The sequence below is a fragment of the Equus przewalskii genome, chromosome 21 (assembly GCF_037783145.1).
Source record: "Equus przewalskii isolate Varuska chromosome 21, EquPr2, whole genome shotgun sequence".
NCBI lineage: Eukaryota > Metazoa > Chordata > Mammalia > Perissodactyla > Equidae > Equus > Equus przewalskii.
The window spans coordinates 26,251,742-26,271,007 of record NC_091851.1 but is presented as its reverse complement, the minus strand read 5'-3'; the positions used below and the strand labels follow the sequence as shown (position 1 = coordinate 26,271,007).

Sequence of the window (19,266 nt, the reverse complement as noted above, 5' to 3'; positions counted from 1 at the left end):
AGAGCTTTTTGCTTGAATGGTTTAAAATGGTGTAATTTTTGTAAAATGCAGTATTAGGAACATGAATTGCCTTGGACCTTGCTATCTAGTTTATATTGTTAATGCATTTCAGAGTATTTGCAGTTGAAAAAATCCTACAAGTCTGATAATATAGGCCAATCTTGTTTTGTTTTTTAATTATAGAGATAAAGACTGGTTGTACTTGTTTTTGAAATTTGGTAATTTTAATAGAATGGAGGATTTCTGGATTTAGGGGAAGTAATTGTGTTCAGGCATTTTCCAAGAATATTAAAAGTTGGGAAGAAGTGTTACAGGTGGTTAAAATAATTTATTGTAATTAATTTTTGAAGAAAATGAAATGTTTGATGTGTTTATATATAAGTTGAGGTCGTGCTTAGTATTACTCAAAATTTTTTTTTAACGAAACGAGTTCATTTATATATCACCTTTATATGCTCGATTAAATATTTTGCTAATGGATTGTAATGCATAATTTTACCTTTTCTTATGTTCATATCTCTTAGATGAAAAATGCGAAGCTTTAGAAACATTATGGTAGTTACTTGGAACACGTTATTTGCTAATACTAGTATACTTCAGGCTTCTTTCACTTTGTTCGACATGCCAGATGTTTTGACGGTTGCGTATTAAGAGTTTGGGGGTTGTTGGTGCAATTTTTAGATGTGAAACTTGAGTTTGTGGGCCTGTGTGTTCCAGGTGCTGGAATCCAATGACAATGTTCGTACCGGTTTTATTCCGTTTTGTAGAGAGCCACTCTATCATTCAGTTTAGATGAATATTTTCTTCTGTTGTTGTTTTTGGAAGAACTAAGTGTCAGTAATTGGTTGCACAAAAGATATTCCTCTTTTAGACGCTTTTGGATATCCCTCCCTAAAATACAGGGACTGTCGTCCGTTTCTCTCTGTCCTGCCTAGCCCGTAAGCGCTTAATAAATGTTTGTGGAATAAATGAGTATTGTTAAATGTTTTAGGTCAATTAAGCAGAAAAATAACTTCAGCTAATTTATGGTTTTATATTTTTACTGCCACCACCCATATACCTTTTGGTTTGCATAGAGTTTAGTTCATTAAGTTTAAAGCCAGCTTTTAAGTCTTAAGACCAATAGTGAGGGTGAATGTGTTTGGCTTGGTTAGAAGTAATATTGTTGTTTTGAAGTTTAACTCAAGTAAGATAAACATTTTTGTTGGCATTTGGGGGGATTGAAAAATAATATTATAGTCTTTGACAAGTGGAATAAAAATCTTATTTAAAAATGTCTTTTGATTTGCTGCCTTTGACTACTGACTAGAGGTTAATGGGAAAATTGAGTAATGTGCTATCAAAGGGATACATCGCCCTCAGTGTCAGAATAATTGTCTCGTTAAGAATGATCCCAGAATCTAAAATGTGATCCGTTTGGGGCTGGGGACAAAATCTAGTGGATGAAGCTGTGTTTTTTCCGTAATGCCTACTATAATGTAATCATGCTGCTTATAGCATTGTGCCCATTATGATTGGTTCTCTGTTGCTCATCTCTGAGGTGAACATTTGAAGAGTGCTTGTTTTTGTTTCTTTTGAATCTGAAGAACTTACCTGTGCGTACCCTGGTTTTTGCTGATTAAAGACTGATTACTGAACAAAGTTAAAATTCACTTTTGGACGTTTATTACCAGATGAAGAGTAGAAATGGTCAAGTTTTGGTTTGTGTCTTGGCTTCCTGATAAAGAAGATTGTTGTCAGATATTTTATTCTGAAATTCTAAGTGATTGGAATGGCTAGTATATAAGAAAATCTACCTTGTCATAATAATATGCTAACTTATTGTAGCAGATATTTGTAATTTGTGCATGTCCTTGGTATTTATAAAGCTCAACCAGAGCCACTATGTTAGGACTAATTCCTAACATGAAGTGGAAAAATATGCTAAGGCAAGCTTCTTGTTTTAGATCTGAAATATATCGGTGTTGATTTAATGGCAAATCAGGCCCACTTTCTCCTTCTGTACCCTTAGACTCTATGTATAGGTAAAACATGTATTTTAGATGTTTCATTTTATAGAATTGTTTCAGTCTTATCCTTCTAAAATTTACCAAAGCTTAAGATACTTGGCACGGATTTTTCATTTTAGTATCCTGCATTCAGTTGTTAGCGACGTGTAGAACACAGGAGTGAGTAGATTCCTGGAAAACAGTGATGCCTCTGTTAAATTATTACGCTCTTTACAAAGTGAAGTGTTGAAAATAAATAAAAGTACTTCAGTTTTCAGTTTCTATTTACTTTGCCCATTTGAAGGAAGAGGTGTAACACCAAGAGTTGTGAAGTTCTGGCTCTAGCCTAAACTTTCTGCATACTTTTTTTTGGAATGGAGTGAGATGGGGCTTCCCCTCTGTTGAAGATTCATAAATTTGTGTATAGATTGAGTTTGTACTTTAAATTTATTACGTAAAACTTGAACTAGGCATTTGCCAAATTCGAGTAGGCCTTTCAACTTTTCCATGTGCAATGAAACGTTTCCTTCTTGTTATAATAATTTCTGGCAACCCTGTAGAAATTTTTGAGAGTAGACCTAGTGTGTTTCCTTTGGGCTTAACTGGCTGACTCTGAACTTGTTCCTTTCCAGATAGACATATGGTGCCTTCTTGGGTCTGAAAGGGAAGCAGCTGAGGAACCTGTTTCCCTTACCTTCAGGGCACGTGTCCTGGCCCCACACCAGACCGTTTAAATTGGAATCTCCAGTAGGGGATTATCTATTTATCACAAGTGCTTAACTAGAAAATTACCCTGGTTCTGTGGCTCCTAGAGTCATATCTGTACATTTAGAAATAAATATTGGAAAAATTTATGCTCTTCCTCATTGAGCCTTTACATAAAAGCAAACTTTTTTCTGTTTCCCCTTGTGACCCATAAGATAAACTACTAGATGTGGCTTTTAAATGAAGAGTTTTAAAACTCTTTAGACTTAATTAGGATCAACGTGTACAACATGTAAAAGATTAATACGATGTTCTGGGCTTTGGAAAGTGTTGTTTATGACATATTTGCATTGCTTTTTGTGGAAAAACAACTTCACTGTTCTTTAGTAATTTGAGGAGTTGTCTAGAAGATCTTTAGCTTGTCCTTTAGAAAAGTGTGGAGTAACTAAAATTTTTGAGTATGTTTTACTTTTTGGTGATGAATAGTAAGCTCACTGGTGGTACCTTGATTTTGAAAGTAGTAGTTAAAAATGAGCATCATTCTAAGTAGTTGTCTACTTGTAATCTTAATACCTGACAGTGACATTTTTTCTACCGTTTCTCTGAATTAAAAAACGACCTTTTGAATAAAGTTGTTTAATCGTTTGGTCATATATATTGCTTGTGAATTGTTCATAACTTAACCGGTTTGGGAGAAATTCCAGTGAAACATGAGTGACCTGATTTTACTTTGAGAAGTACTCTTAATATGCCAGACATTTTTAGGGATTTTTTTTTTTTTTTTTTTACAAGTTTCTTGAAACTGTGTTAGAAGAAGAAGCACTTTTCCTTAATATTTGAATCCCAGTGGTTTTAACTAGGAATTAGTGCTTATGGCCAGAACTTTTGCTTCATTTATGGTTTTTGATGTTTGATGCTATTTTGGTGCAAAGGAATATATGTTGAAAGAGTAATTGCAGTAATTTCCATGAATACCCCTGAATTGATGACTTGATTTGTCCAGGAACTGTTATTGTGTGAACTTGTGCTTTTTCATAAAAAATTTGGTGAGAACCAGAAGAAATAGGTTGTAGTTGGACTTGTGGTATGGAATTTTCTGGACTGGTGTAATCATCAAGTGATAAAAGCAGTTACCAACTGCGAAGCTGAGCTTTATGGCTGTTTTAGTTTTCAGTTGATTTGTTCTTGGGCTAATTTATGACACATTTTTGATGTATGTAAATATATAATGTTTTGAGAGAAACAAATTTGAAAGCAGTATCAAGTAATAAGCATGTGTGGGATTTTGGTACATGCCCTTTTTTTTTTGATATGCATTCTAATGAAGTATTCTGGTGGTTTCAGACTCGCCTTCGTAATGTACAGTTCAGTGTGGCCTGTGCGTGTTGTTTTGTGTTTCCTGCATTGATTTTTGCCTCCGTTTATTCTCTATTGCAGTCTAAAAGTTGGTTTTAATTGGTTGCCCACAGGATTGACTTGGCCTCTACTTCTTGTTAAGAAAATACATCTCTTGTTTTATCAGGTAAGAGATTTTGAATAGAGGGTTTGTTTTTATACAAAATAAATGAGATAGCTTATTAAGTAACATGAAAATATGTGTAGGAACTAAATTGTGGTGTTGTTTTTTTAAACAAGCTTATCTGAGGGATGGGGGTGGGGTGGACTGGGTACCTTGTACAGTTGTTGCTTCCTTTGGGGGTTAGTTTTATTTTATATGGATGCATTTCTTCTGTTGTTCCTTATTATTAGGCCGTAAGTAGCTGTTTTCTTTTCCTCAGTAGCATTCTAGACTAATTGCAAATACAGGTGCTTGTTATTGGTATGGTTTTTTAATATTCCTTAGGGATAATAGTTATAGATAATGGGTCATATGTTTTAGAGTCCAAATTTTGAATTTAGATGGAACCTTAGTAATTGGAATCTAACTCTTTTGTTAATAGCTAAGGTAGGCTCAAGATAGGTTGAAATTAGTTATCTGTCAAACAGGTACTTAGTAGCAGAGTGGCAGATTGTGTTTCATATTTTTCAGAACCTAAAAACTGTTTTCCTCTTTAGATGGCTTTATGAATAAATCTTATGCTCTACTTTGGTTTAATCCTCAGCCTTTGTAGCTGGTAATCTGAGCAGATTTTCAATATTGTGTTTTCATGTGTACCTTGTACAGACTTTCACCAAATCCCTTCTCTTAGCAGCAAATGGTTTGAAGACTTACTGTGTATGTCACTTTAGCCCTGTGTTTAATTTTTGTGTTCTTAGGACCATATCAAGTTCCCGTTTTATTGTCCCAGTGCAAACTAACATCTCTCTCTCTTTCTCTCTTGAGTTGTTGTGGGTACCTAGATTATCCATGATGTGTCCCCTGTATAGTGATCAAGTGATTAAGCATTTTTCGAAGTTGATCAGGAATGCTCTCTCAATTTTGCATATAGTCAATATTCTAGAGTCAGTAAGCAATGAGAATTTGATTTAATGACGTGGAATCTTCTTGATGAACTCCCTCATAGACTGCTAAATAGTAAATAAGGAGAAAAGAGTCTGTTGGTGTGACTTTTTTAGTATTAATTTTTCTTGTTGACTAATAATGACCAATAATGAAAAGCTTCCTACTTTCCCAAAATTTCTAGTGTTTTATTTTTTCCTTTTTTTTTTTTTTTTGAGGAAAATTAGCCCTGAGCTAACATCTGGTGCTAATCCTCTTCTTTTTGCTGAGGAAGACTGGCCCTGAACCAACATCCGTGCCCATCTTCCTCTACTTTATATGTGGTCGCCTGCCACAGCATGGCTTGACAAGCACTGTGTATTTCCGTACCTGGGATCCAAACCGGCAAACCCTGGGCCGCCAAAGCAGAATGTGTGAACTTAACCCCTGTGCCACTGGGCTGGCCCCCAAATTTCTAGTGTTTTATAATGGTCTCACAAAGAGCATTTTCTGTTTGCCAGTTCATCTTTCAGGATTAAATTTGAAGGTGGCTTTTATTTTGGTGTATGTGTGTGTGAGGAAACTGTCAAAGGCAAACAATATATTTCTGTTTTGTGTACAGCAATCATAATATTGAGATATAACTACAGATTTTGTTGCATCGAATTAGTATTCGTTTAATATTTGACTTCGAAAAACTGCTTTCATGGAATTACAGAATTCTTAGAGCTTGCAGCAGGAAACTTTGTTTTTCTAATGTTCTCGTTTGAGAAGTGATAAAACCAAAGTTCAAATAATTTATAATTTTCCTGAAGTCACAGAGCCAGTTTAATAGGTTTATATTCAAAAGTTGATTTTTAAGATGGCTTGGGAAACACCTGGTGTTGTTGACCACATAAATTTCAAATTAATATGTTTCCTGTCCCAAGAATTTGTTTTGTATCACTTTACAGAGAGCTGCCCTTTCATTTATTCTTAGAAGCCATAAGAACTAAAATACTGAAATTTTACTTAAATATGGGAGAAACTTTTCTTTTTTGATTAGATCAAAGTGTGGATCTTATCTAAGGAGGTCAGTGAGCACCCAGCAGTTTCACAGAAATTACGTTGGGTCAGAGACTATAAAAATTACTTTTGAATAAAGTTTATACCCTACTTCCTTTAAAACAAAAACTACCTCTTTTTCATTATCAGCCTTCCCCTATGGAACAAGTCTCTGTTTTTTAATAGAGGGCTTGGGAATGAGTCATTGAACCTGAGTTTTAATTAAAACAGCCATGGTGAATGGCATTGTAAGCAGGTTCTACTTTTCGGAGTGATGAATATAGGTTAACTAAGATTTTGGCTGTTTTACTAAGTATTTCTTTTGGATTCTTAGGATGTATTAACCTTGTTTGTAATAAATAATTCCGTATGTAGTTTTGTTTAATAGATAAAGCTATAAGGCAGATTGAAGAGATTTGGGGTGAAATATGCAATCAATTCTCATTTGAGACTTGAATCTACTTTAGTGTTAAGTATTATTTGTAATATTAGTATTCCAGTTTTCTATTTCGGTTGAATTTTGAGATTGAGCCATATAAAATGACATTGATAATTCTACAAAGTTGTGAAGTTTATAAGGAAGATGCTAAGCCAGTTTTAAATATTAACAGTAATGCATCCTTTGCATGTTTTTTCCCTATAGATTGTTAAAGTTTGTTTCCTGATTTGACTTAGGCATTTCTTTTAAATCTTAGTGAATAATTAGTGGTCTGAATGATGTAATTGGTGATTTTACTTTCCTATGGTTGTTTTTTTCCTGAAACTTTTGAGTCTTGGGACTGAACTTCTAATTGTTTCCAGGATTAATGCCTTTTGGAACTTGAAATTGTCTAGGTTTTACATTGTAAATGGCACAAAATGTTCAGTTTTTAGAATATCCAAAATTAAAAAAACAACATTGCTTGTGATAGTTTGAGGGCCTAATATGGTAGCTGGTCATTCTTGTAGCTAAAAACTTGGTGTGATAAAAAGGAGTCTGACCTGGCCGTTGCCTTTTCTCATCTGCAGGTGTGTGTGGTTTCAGCGCAGCATGGCTGTGGTCATCCGTTTGCAAGGTCTCCCAATTGTGGCGGGGACCATGGACATTCGCCACTTCTTCTCTGGATTGACCATCCCTGATGGGGGCGTGCATATTGTAGGGGGTGAACTGGGTGAGGCTTTCATCGTTTTTGCCACTGATGAAGATGCAAGGCTTGGTATGATGCGCACAGGTGGTACAATTAAAGGGTCAAAAGTAACACTGTTGTTGAGTAGTAAAACAGAAATGCAGAATATGATTGAACTGAGTCGTAGGCGTTTTGAAACTGCCAACTTAGATATACCACCAGCAAATGCTAGTAGATCAGGACCACCACCTAGCTCAGGAATGAGTGGCAGGGTAAATTTGCCTACAACAGTACCCAACTTTAATAATCCTTCACCTAGTGTAGTTACTGCTGCCACTTCTGTTCATGAAAGCAACAAAAATATACAGACATTTTCCACAGCCAGCATAGGAACGGCTCCTCCAAATATGGGGGCTTCCTTTGGGAGCCCAACGTTTAGCTCAACCATTCCGAGCACAGCCTCTCCAATGAACACAGTCCCACCACCACCAATTCCTCCAATCCCAGCGATGCCATCTTTGCCACCAATGCCATCCATTCCCCCAATACCAGTTCCTCCTCCAGTACCTACATTGCCTCCTGTGCCTCCTGTGCCCCCAATCCCCCCAGTCCCTTCTGTGCCACCTATGACCCCACTGCCACCCATGTCGGGCATGCCACCCTTGAACCCACCACCTGTGGCTCCTCTACCTGCTGGAATGAATGGCTCTGGAGCACCTGTGAATCTGAACAATAACCTGAACCCTGTGTTTCTGGGTCCATTGAATCCTGTTAACCCTATCCAGATGAACTCTCAAAGCAGTGTGAAACCACTTCCTATCAACCCTGATGACCTGTATGTCAGTGTGCATGGAATGCCCTTTTCTGCAATGGAAAATGATGTCAGAGATTTTTTCCATGGGCTCCGTGTTGATGCAGTGCATTTGTTGAAAGATCATGTAGGTCGAAATAATGGGAATGGATTGGTTAAGTTTCTCTCTCCTCAAGATACATTTGAAGCTTTGAAACGAAACAGAATGCTGATGATTCAACGCTATGTGGAAGTGAGTCCTGCCACAGAGAGACAGTGGGTAGCTGCTGGAGGCCATATCACTTTTAAGCAAAGTATAGGACCTTCTGGACAAACCCATCCCCCTCCTCAGACACTTCCCAGGTCAAAATCGCCCAATGGGCAGAAAAGGTCAAGGTCAAGATCACCACATGAGGCTGGTTTTTGTGTTTACTTGAAAGGGTTACCATTCGAAGCGGAAAACAAGCATGTCATTGATTTTTTTAAGAAGTTGGATATTGTGGAAGATAGTATTTATATCGCTTATGGACCCAATGGGAAAGCAACTGGTGAAGGCTTCGTAGAGTTCAGGAATGAGGCTGACTATAAGGCTGCTCTGTGTCGTCATAAACAATACATGGGCAATCGCTTTATTCAAGTTCATCCAATTACTAAGAAAGGTATGCTAGAAAAGATAGATATGATTCGAAAGAGACTGCAGAACTTCAGCTATGACCAGAGAGAAATGATGTTAAATCCGGAGGGGGATGTCAGCTCAGCCAAAGTCTGTGCCCACATAACAAATATTCCATTCAGCATTACCAAGATGGATGTTCTTCAGTTCCTGGAAGGAATCCCAGTGGATGAGAATGCTGTACATGTTCTTGTTGATAGCAATGGGCAAGGTCTAGGACAGGCATTGGTTCAGTTTAAAAGTGAAGATGATGCACGTAAGTCTGAACGCTTACACCGTAAAAAACTTAATGGGAGAGAAGCTTTTGTTCATGTAGTCACTGTAGAAGATATGAGAGAGATTGAGAAAAATCCCCCTGCCCAAGGAAAAAAGGGGTTAAAGATGCCTGTGCCAGGTAATCCTGCAGTTCCAGGAATGCCCAGTGTGGGAATGCCCAGTGCCGGAATGCCCAGTGCGGGAATGCCCAGTGCGGGAATGCCCAGTGCTGGAATGCCCAGTGCGGGAATGCCCAGTGCGGGAATGCCCAGTGCTGGAATGCCCAGTGCGGGAATGCCTAGTGCAGGAGGTGAAGAGCATGCCTTCCTGACTGTAGGATCTAAGGAGGCCAACAATGGGCCTCCATTTAACTTTCCTGGTAATTTTGGTGGGTCAAATGCCTTTGGGCCACCACTCCCTCCTCCAGGATTAGGAGGAGCCTTTGGTGATACTAGGCCTGGTATGCCTTCAGTTGGAAATAGTGGTTTGCCTGGTCTAGGACTGGATGTTCCAGGTTTTGGAGGTGGACCAAATAATTTAAGTGGACCAGGATTTGGAGGGGGCCCTCAGAATTTTGGAAATGGCCCTGCTGGCTTAGGGGGCCCCCCTGGCTTTGGAAGTGGCCCTCCTGGTCTTGGAAGTGCCCCTGGGCATTTGGGTGGGCCGCCAGCCTTTGGGCCTGGGCCTGGGCCTGGGCCTGGCCCAATCCACATTGGTGGTCCCCCTGGCTTTGGATCTAGTTCTGGAAAACCAGGGCCAACAGTAATTAAAGTGCAGAATATGCCCTTCACTGTGTCTATTGATGAGATTTTAGATTTCTTTTATGGCTATCAAGTGATCCCAGGCTCAGTGTGTTTAAAATACAATGAAAAAGGTATGCCCACAGGAGAAGCCATGGTGGCCTTTGAATCTCGGGATGAAGCCACAGCTGCTGTCATTGATTTAAATGACAGACCTATAGGCTCAAGGAAAGTAAAACTTGTATTAGGGTAGCTGTTCACATAAATCCTTTATAGGGTAGATCTTCATAGTGCTGTGATTAATGCATCCAGATTGTTTTCCTAGTATTTCCAGGTTAGAACCTGTGGATTGTTTCAATTGCATATAGATTGGTTTTCATAACATAGAGCATTGGTTGACTGTTTACAGAAGACTCACTACCGGGATAAACATTGCTGTATGTTACAGTAAAGCTGTCTGGAGAGAACACAAAAATGATTTTGGCATACCGTTAGAGAAACCATTTGTAAAACTCAAATGACCACGTAAAGCTTATCAAGGAGTCTAGATTGGTTTTGTTTTATACCATATGGGATGAAGAAAATAGAAATGTTAATAGAGCTCATTCAGGGTGCTCTTGCCAGCTGCTGAAAAATGAAAGTTGGCTACTCTTGGAATTTGGTTTAAAGCTGGACGGATTTGCTTTGTTATAGGGTCAAAGCTTTGTCTAAAGTCCTTATTTTCTTTTAAAATTGAATAAAATCTCTGTATACAGATTCACTGTATGTACCTTTATTGCTTCTTGAGGGTTCTTGCTGTACAGACAGTCCTGCTTCTGAAGTTGCTGCTTTGTTTGCGTAATTGACTCATTTGTAAATGAGCAAAACTGTTGTTGTTTTTTTAATATAAAACTCCACACTTGGTTTGTGCTAAACCTGAAACTTTGATTTCTAATGTCACGGTTAAAACTGTGTGCAATAAGACTTTTGCCACAAAAATAAAATATGGAGTACTCTACCTACCAGAGCCTTTTTGGTTTGACCGCCAAGTTTTAGTTGTCAGTTTTAAAATTGTTCATATTGTTTGGATGGCATCAAAAACCAGAAATCACTTTTAATAATCATTGTTTAAGATGCTTGATTCGAAGTCCTGTCTATGATGGACTAATGTTCTGGCAATTTCCTTCTGTCCCAATTTATGTGAAATTTTGGCCTGTAACTAAACCAAGAGGGCCCATTCATAAGAAAGCATTATTTTATCTAGGTTTTTAAAACTGAGGTTGAAATTGTTAGCTTTGTTAGCAATAGTGTTATAGAATAAAAGATCCATAAACTGGTCCGTAGATTGGTATGCACTTAATCCTGTTACTTGGAGGCTTTTTGGTCTAGTTGTTTGATCAGGACCCTGTTTACAAAAATTCTTCATACAGAGTGTAAATGCAGCTGCCAGAGGGGAGAGAATTGAGACTCCTTGCCCTTTCATACTCTCTTCTTTGGCATTCAGGACACTAAGGCAGGAGGACCACATGGGTTCTGGTTGGTAAGTGTCCTTGTTATGAAAACATTTGCCTTAAAATGTCCTGCTCACTGCCACAGAAGGCTCTACTTACTTTCCTTCTTAGTTGAAATGCTCTAAAGATGTGTCACATTATATTACAAACATATGGAATGGGAGATTAGTGAGATATCATGAAAAACAAATTTTGTCTTTTACATTGGCCTCTGTCTTGGTTTGAAACATCCCCAACATTTCCTACCAATCAATGTACTTACAAAGCGGTCAGCCTTTTAAAAGAAGTATTTCCTATTAAAAAAAAAATAGTGCCTTTTTGGTGTTGTAAGTCAGTGGAACACTGAAATATAGCAGTTGTGTAATTTAGAGTTAAGAGTGGCAACAGTTTCATTTGTGTGATAAGATTTGGAAAGCCTTTTCATCACTACAATCTTAGAGGATTGACAGTACAGGATTTTTTGTTTAGGGAAAGGATTGTTTAGACTTTCAAAGAAGACGTGGCTGTGTTGTGGGTCTTTTGATAATTCACGAATACAAATTTGCTTTGACAGATCACTAGATATTGCCTCCTCAACTAAAAAAGCAATATGATGTTTGTAAATGCTGTTCAATTTAAGTTTTCTGTTAAGTAATCTCTTCTCATTCCAAAGACAGAGTGCAAAAAAACTTCAGCGCTGCTTGGGAGTCTTATTTCAACTGCAGATTATTTTCCCCATTGGAAAGCTGACTATTTTCATTTTAGAAAAATGAGTTTGAAGATGAAAGTCTTTGATCTTTTTTCACAATTTATTTTGGTTATATGTTCGTACATTCTTATTAAATATTTCATATACTTTATTGCAACTACTTTGTTATTTCTACATCTTAGATGCTGAAAAGGAAAACTTGATTTCATTGTTCATTAAATTAAATAAAATAAGAATATAGTAGTTTGTGTAGAAATTGGAGATAACTGTTTTATATTTGGTTGAATCACAACAGTTCTTCTCTTGTTGTGAAATGTAATTAAATGCTTTGCCCTCTGGAACTTGATTTTTGTGTACCTGAGACTTATTAACATAGTGCTAACTGCTAAGCATACTGTTCATAAGCATACTGTTCTGGGCATTGGAGTTTGAGTTTTAAAAAATTCTCAAAAATATGTTCTGTGAAACTATTCATCTCTCTCTTCCTGCAGGTTTTCTCTTAAGAACTAGGTTTGGGGTGAAAATGAATTAACATTATTTTCTCATTTGCTTTGTATGGTCTGAAGGATCTGTAAAGCTTTGCTCCAAGTTGTGTGCATTTGTAAACACTATCGTGATATTTTCAATTTTATGTGTAAATTTTATTGTCTGTTTTTAGTGACTGACATTAATCGAAGAGAATCTTTTGCTTTAGGTTTAATTTTTTTCTCCCCTTCGATGAGTTGTGTTGTTGTTTATTTTTTTAGTTTAAAGGATTAGAGAAATCTATAAAATGTGTTTTATAAATAAGCAAATTTGTAAACTTTTGCTGAACTTTAGTGAAACATTTAGTTCACAAGCAAAATTTGGAGGTGTGTTCTTTGTTTACACTGTAGTTTGGATGTACAATTATTAGTGGCTTTTTTTTTTTAATGCAACACTGTTAAGTGAAATGTAGTTCCTAGCTTTGTGCTCCAAGTTGTCAAAGCTTCAACAGTGAAAATTCCATTAGGAAGCTTTATTAAAAATTTCAGAGTAATATTAAGTGTAATTAGGTCAGTCTTAACCCACTGAATGAAAATCTAGGGCTGTGTATGGAAGTAAGCAAACATACATTTTGGGGGGAAATACCTTGGATAAAAATAAGGATGCATGAAAGCCTTAATCAAACTCAAAGTCCCTTTTATTGGATTCTGTCATTGTGTACAGTTGTGGATCAAGTGTTTAAAAATAAATCCACTCATCACTTTCATGAACACTTAAAAAAATGAGTAAAGAAAATGTAAAATTGCTTCTAGTCAAATCTTCTGGAAAGAATTCCTGCCAGTGATCACTTTTAAAAATTATTTCCCACTCTTGGAAAAATTACCACATTTAAATAGTTGTACTGGCAGTTCTGTAGTAGTCCAAACTTTAGAAACCAAACACAATAAAATGACTGGTTGCCGGTATGGCCACAACATTGCCAGCAAATACTGCTTTGGCATCATTCAGCAGAGGTTTTTGTTTATAAAGATGAAGTCTTGAATACTGTTCAATAAACTTGTCACAAAATAAAACAGGCTGATGCTTTTAATGCTTTAACTGCACAAGAGTATTCTATGGAGCTATACCATCAGGTTATTTTTGTGTTTTTTCTTAACTACTGAAAATATTTTGTGCCTTTGGAGAGGTGGATTTGGTGATCTTGGAGGTAACAATTGTTGCTTATCCTTCTGCTAATGCTGAAGTGTGGAAAGAAGAGGATACCTGGAACGGCAGGGAGGAAACTTGATTCTAGGTCAAATCTATGGTATCTACCTTTTCAGACTTGTATTATGTGTGTGTTGCTAGCAAGGCACATCCTTATGTGGCCTCAGAAAGAACCGGAAACTAGAGGCTCCTTTTCATAGAAGGAGTCTTAAAGGGGGCTGTGAATTGTCTTTTTAAAAAATTGATTAGGAAATGGGAAAAGAAATCTTCAGAATACATTTGCAATTGCACATATCTCTGAAGCTTTGTTTTTCTTTTTTGTTTACTTATTTGTTTTTGCATTAGTATGTGAGGTGTTTGAGATGGGGAAAAGGCGAGAGGAATCAAAAATATTGCTGCTTTCTGACATTGGTGCTCTGGTTTTGTCCCTACCACATTTGTTCAGCTTATACTGAAAAAATTAGCAAATGAAAAGTTTCCAAAAACTCAGAGTGTTTAAAAAAAACAGAAAAAAAAGTCTGGAGTTGCAGAGAAATTAGTGGGCTGTTCCTTTTAACCAAAGTTCTTGAAAAATGTTTATAATTTTTATCTTTATCATGAAAGCATTTTAGCCTGTATTTGAGTTTGAATACCCAGCTTGTTTTAGAGAGATTTAGACTAGACTGACTTAGTTCCAGGTGATTGCTGAGCTTTTCTAAAATTAGGAAGGTTTGACTAAGTGTTTGAAAAATCGGAGTGAAATCAGCTGCCTACAGATACTCAGAGTGGCCTTTACCATCTTAAAGGAGTGGACTGTGTGTTAATATGTCTCCCTTTCTTGCTCAGGAGAGATCATTCACTTCTATAATTCATTGTTGTCTGCTTTCCAGTGTTTTACAGCAAGAAATAGTTTATCAATTATGTGCATCGCCACCCTTCTCAAAAGTAGAGCTTTTATGGGATAATGGGATATGGTAGAATCCAAACTTACTGCTATCCTTTTTCATTAAAAAATTACTTGACTTCAGTTTCATCTTTTTGGCATAAAATCTGATATATCACGTTGACTTATTGTAAAATGTTCTGGAAAAAGTATACTCTAGTGGTGGCACAGTTCTCTGATGCTGTAGTGACTTTACTGGAAACCCCTTCTGTTCAACAACATAAGCAAGTTCATCTCTTATTGGTGCCTGTTCATGTAAATGTTAATTCTTTACTGTGCTGTGTCTGGATTTATTCTTGGTGCCTTGAGTTACTTTGTGCAGAGGATCTCACAAGCATCCTAAAATATGGCTTCTTTTCTGTACCAACATAACTAGCAATGAGCAAACAAAGTGGCACTGCTTTTCTCTTACGCATTTGTGTTAAATATAAAATGTAACCTTATTGTGCTACCACATGTCACCTGTTAGTCCTCACAGAGTCAGAGTGGGAAAGGCTTAAGTGTAAAGAAATTCAGCTACTTAAGGGGTCTTAAGTCATACCTACTGCTGCTGTTGCTGATTTCCTCATTTTTTCTTTTGTTCCTCTTGGAAGTGAGTTAATGCCACCCTCCACTTCACTCCCTCACACATTTGGTTGCAATACAGAGAGGGTCATATCCTTAATACATAACTTCCTTCTGTGGTGTGGGCCTATGTGACCAGCAGCATCCCTCCGTTATAATCTGGCTAAAGTGGTGGAAAGACTAATGCAACTCTTAATTACTGAGGTAGACACTGCCAATTACCTTTGCTTCTATGTCCATTGAATTGACAGGTTGGAATTGAAAATATCTGTTGCCTTCAAGCTTTTTAAGACAATTTCACATGGATATACAGCTTAGCCATAGCCATAGCCATAGCCCATGCTAACTAAATTTTTTGAGCGATGTTGTGCACCCAGCTCTTTCATGCTCTGGTGGAAAAGGAAGTAAAATAAGTTGCTTCCTCCTCAAGACTTTAAAGTCTTAAATTACACAAGTAAGTGCTTGGTTGTACTTGTACATGTACAAGGTACACTCATGTCTCACAGGAGCTGGATGAAGGCTTTCCTGGCCAGTTGCTAAATGGTCAGACAGAAACAAGTGTAATGGAAGCCTTGTGTGTAAGCTGAGGAAAGGCGTGATCTCTAACCAAGGTTCTTGGGTACACAATGTCTGCATTTAATAAGACTAAATGATTAAGAATGTGAGGGAGCACAGTGACACTATCTAAAATAGTGCTTGTCCTGGAAGCTCTTAAAGTTGTCCCATAACAGCAAAGCCTGAGGTTCGCACAACCTGAGTGGCATGACTGAGCTGAACGATCAGGAGGGCAGGCTGGTTCTGGGGGTGTCCTGGCCTAGCAGAAGGATAGAACCTTTCATCTTTTTAATTACCTTTTGACTAGCTGCCAAATACCACTTATAAACCAATGCTCTGATAAGACATAAACACTCCAGAATTAAGTGAATTTCCCTCTCAGTTTTACCACTTACATGCGTAGTTGGCTACCTGAAATTCATTACTTTCTAGTTTGGGATCAATTTGCTAGAGTTTTAGCTTTTCTGTGTAAAATGTCCACCTCTTGGTCCTTGTTCTAGATCAGCAGTGTGCGATAGAATTTTCTCCAATGGAAATGTTCTTATCTGCACTAAAACGATAATTGGTAGCCACTGTAGCCACTGTTACATTTAAATAGCCACATGTGGCTAGTGGGTACTGGATTGAACAGCACAACTCTGAATTCACACAGCAACAGAAATTTTGCTCTTCCATGTCTGATCTTTGGAGATCTCCATGTTAGGCAGCACTGTCCAATAGAAATGAGTCACATGATGTCATTTAGATTTTTCTAGTAGCCATGTTAAAAAAGTAAACAAGTGAAGTTAACTTTAATAGGTTTTATTTAGCCCTACAGATCTGAAATGTTACTGTTTCAACCTATACTCAATATAACATTGAGATATATTATTTTTTTGTACTAAATTTTCAAAATCCAATACATATTTTACAGCACATTGAGATTTGGAATAAGCATATTTCAAGTACTTAATAGCTACATGTGACTAGGAGCTACACTTTTGGACACCACAGATTTGGAATATAAAGAAAGTTATTCCCTGTCATTTCTCTTTTAGCTCTGCTGCCTCTTTTGGCTGTTTCTTTCCTTTTGAGTATTTGAATTTTTTTTGCATTCCTCCTAACCTTTTTCTTCCTCCTGTTGTGTTTGCAGTTTTTTGTTTTGTTTTGTTTTTGCTGAGGAAGATTTGCCCAGAGCTAACATCTGTTGCCAGTCTTTCACTTTTTCTTTTTGGTTGAGGAAGATTTGCCCTGAGTTAATGTCTGTGCCAGTCTTTCTCTGTTTTCTGTGTGGGTCACCTTTATAGCACAGCTGATGAGTGATGTAGGTCCACACCTGGGATCCAAACCCATGAAGCTGGGTCACCAAAGCAGAGCACGCCAAACTTAACCACTACACCACAGGGTCGGCCCGTACACTTTTTCTTTATGGAGAGCTTGCCTCTGTTCCCTTTTCATGGGCCACACTGGAGGTTAACTAGGGGACAGTTGGATATTGTAAACTTATTAATCCTGCACCAGAAGCAGCAGCAGAACTAGAGTCCTCCCCCACCCACCCTGCACCCCATCCACAGTGGCAAGTAGTGAAATCTGTCTGTAATGTAGTTTCCTTGTTGAAATGCTCCTGTTTAAAATTTCTCAACTTCCCTAGCATACAAATTCTGAAGAGCAATCCATCTTACAATCTCCCATGTATCCCAAGTGAATTTATTCCATTGAGGGGGGCTCTCATTGTGAACAGTAGGTAAGTTTCTTTTCCAGAGGCTCTGGTCTGTTGCTTTTGTTCACTCAGCTCCTTTTGTGTGATTGGTCACATTGCGCACTGGAAATGCACAAGTTCTTGTTGATGCCCTTGCCCTGGAGATGCTCAGGAAGGTGATCCAGTACTGTTGTCTTAGATACTCTCCAGGCACTAGAGAGGCAGGGGTCTCATTAAAAGCAGGTAGATTAAAAGAATGTAGATTCCAGCAGGGCAAGATGGGGGGGCAGAATTGGCTGCCCATAAGATGTTTGAAAATTTTGGTATAAATCATTTTCCTGAGGTGAATTATACTTTATTTGCAGAATTTTACAGTATTTGCAGTATTGCAGTGCTTGTTACTTAAAGTTTTTCCTTTGATAAAGTCGTATAAATGTGGAGTCCAGCAATTCCTCCATTCCTGCCCTGGCTGTCAGACAATTAGGGAGAACGTGTGGTGGATGCAGAATTATTTTCCCTCTGTGTTTAAGGCCAATTAGTATGGATCATGGGAAGAGGCCACATGAGCCTCACTGCTCTTTTAATGTTCAGGTGGACTTCAGATTGGACTGGATTACAAGGGTGGATATAGAAATGACCTATAGGGAATCAGGTTGTGACTCATCAGTTACTGTGTTTCCCAGGACTACTTATTTTCTTCCTCTGGCCTCAGTGTTCTACAAAGTGGGATTTAACTAGATAATCTCATTATATCCAGCTTTAAATGTCTGTAATTCTATGAACCCAGCCATTCTGTTTCTTTCTGGAAATCTAGTGAATTTGAACCTTAAAAAGAGGCCAGTGGAACTCAAAACTTTGGTTTGGCTACTAGTTCTACTGGTTTTTCTGAGAGTGATATAGCAGTCCCACACTACAGTTTGAGAACTTAATTAGGGGAGAAAGGGGGAGGGTCTTCATTTTCTCTTTTGAGAGCTGCCCTTTTCCTGCCAGTTAGGTCCTCTGGAGCAGGTAGACCAGAGGCATTCCTCCTGAGTGTCCCGTGAACCATCAAGTAGATAATGATACCACAAAAGGGTCCATTTATGAGCCACAAAAAGAGGAGCAGTTGACACGCATTGGGCACTTACTCTGTGTCAGGCAGGGGGCACTCTCCATGGTTGGCCTTAATCCTCCCAATAACCCTGTAAAGTTGGCACAATTATTATTCCCATTTGACTGGTGCAAAAATCCAGGCAAAGAGAAGCGAAGTAACTTGCCCAAGGTCTCACTGATAGTAAGAAGTGAATTGAGATTATTCAATCATAGGCTGTCTGGATGTCTCCAGAGTCAGAGCCCTTCCCTCCACCAACTGTTCCCTGCCTCTTCCTGATTTTGGGGGAGGGCCACTAGCAGCACTCTTCTATCATAGATCCTGAGCCTACTGGGGAAGTGGCTTCAGCCTTGCTCCAATGTTTATGTTGAAGCAGGCAGGTGGAGGCTTTGTGTAAGCAGTCAGAGTCATAGGGCAGAGAAAAACTCCCACTCTGATACAGTCCTATTTTGCTTGAAGGCCATGTTTCTTCCTCAGTTTGCTTGCTTCCCCATATCCAATTCTATCCTCAAGCTAGGCTCTCTTAGAAGAGTTGGACACAGGTTGGGTTTGTTCAACTTTGGATAAGTCCTTTGGGGACATTGGAGTTGCATTAGTGGCTTCCAAACTTTTTTGACCTTCACAAAATAGAGCAGGATGAGGAATCTGACCATTTACCGTGTGTTCCCACTTTTCACTTTCTCTGTGAACTCGCACGTTTTAAGCTCTATAGTACCGTGTGGCAGCCAGACTTTTGAGTATCATATGGATCTAAAACAAATTATTGCTTAAAATTTTAGTTTTATAAACTCAATTTTAGTAGTCCGTAATTATATGTATGAATAAAGAATGTGTAGTTTTATAGTAAGGATTTGCATATTTGGTTGAGTTTGTGAGCTGTGAGGCTGC

The 19,266-nt window shown here is 38.0% G+C and overlaps 2 protein-coding genes across 8 annotated transcripts in view; both read left to right on the top strand.

The window, feature by feature from the left end:
• Positions 1-19,266, top strand: part of CPNE1 (copine 1) — a 36,993-nt gene that overhangs the window by 1,503 nt on the left and 16,224 nt on the right. For 2 of the 7 annotated variants that reach the window (XM_070589164.1, XM_008525485.2), the window contains exon 2: positions 4,163-4,215. The exons of 3 other annotated variants lie outside the window; for them this stretch is intronic. The gene's annotated coding sequence lies outside the window, so the exon portion shown is untranslated. Of the gene's footprint in view, positions 1-4,130; positions 4,216-7,164; positions 7,308-19,266 lie in introns of all 7 variants that reach the window. 2 more of the 7 variants (XM_070589162.1, XM_008525482.2) reach the window with 2 other exon arrangements.
• Positions 7,187-12,244, top strand: RBM12 (RNA binding motif protein 12). The gene has a single exon (XM_070589161.1). It carries the CDS (start codon positions 7,187-7,189, stop codon positions 9,971-9,973), a length of 2,787 nt encoding a protein of 928 aa, XP_070445262.1. The 3' UTR covers positions 9,974-12,244.

Coding starts and splice junctions, on each gene's coding strand:
- RBM12 (XM_070589161.1), top strand. CDS start 7,187: ATGGCTGTGGTCATCCGTTTGCAAGGTCTCCCAATTGTGGCGGGGACC.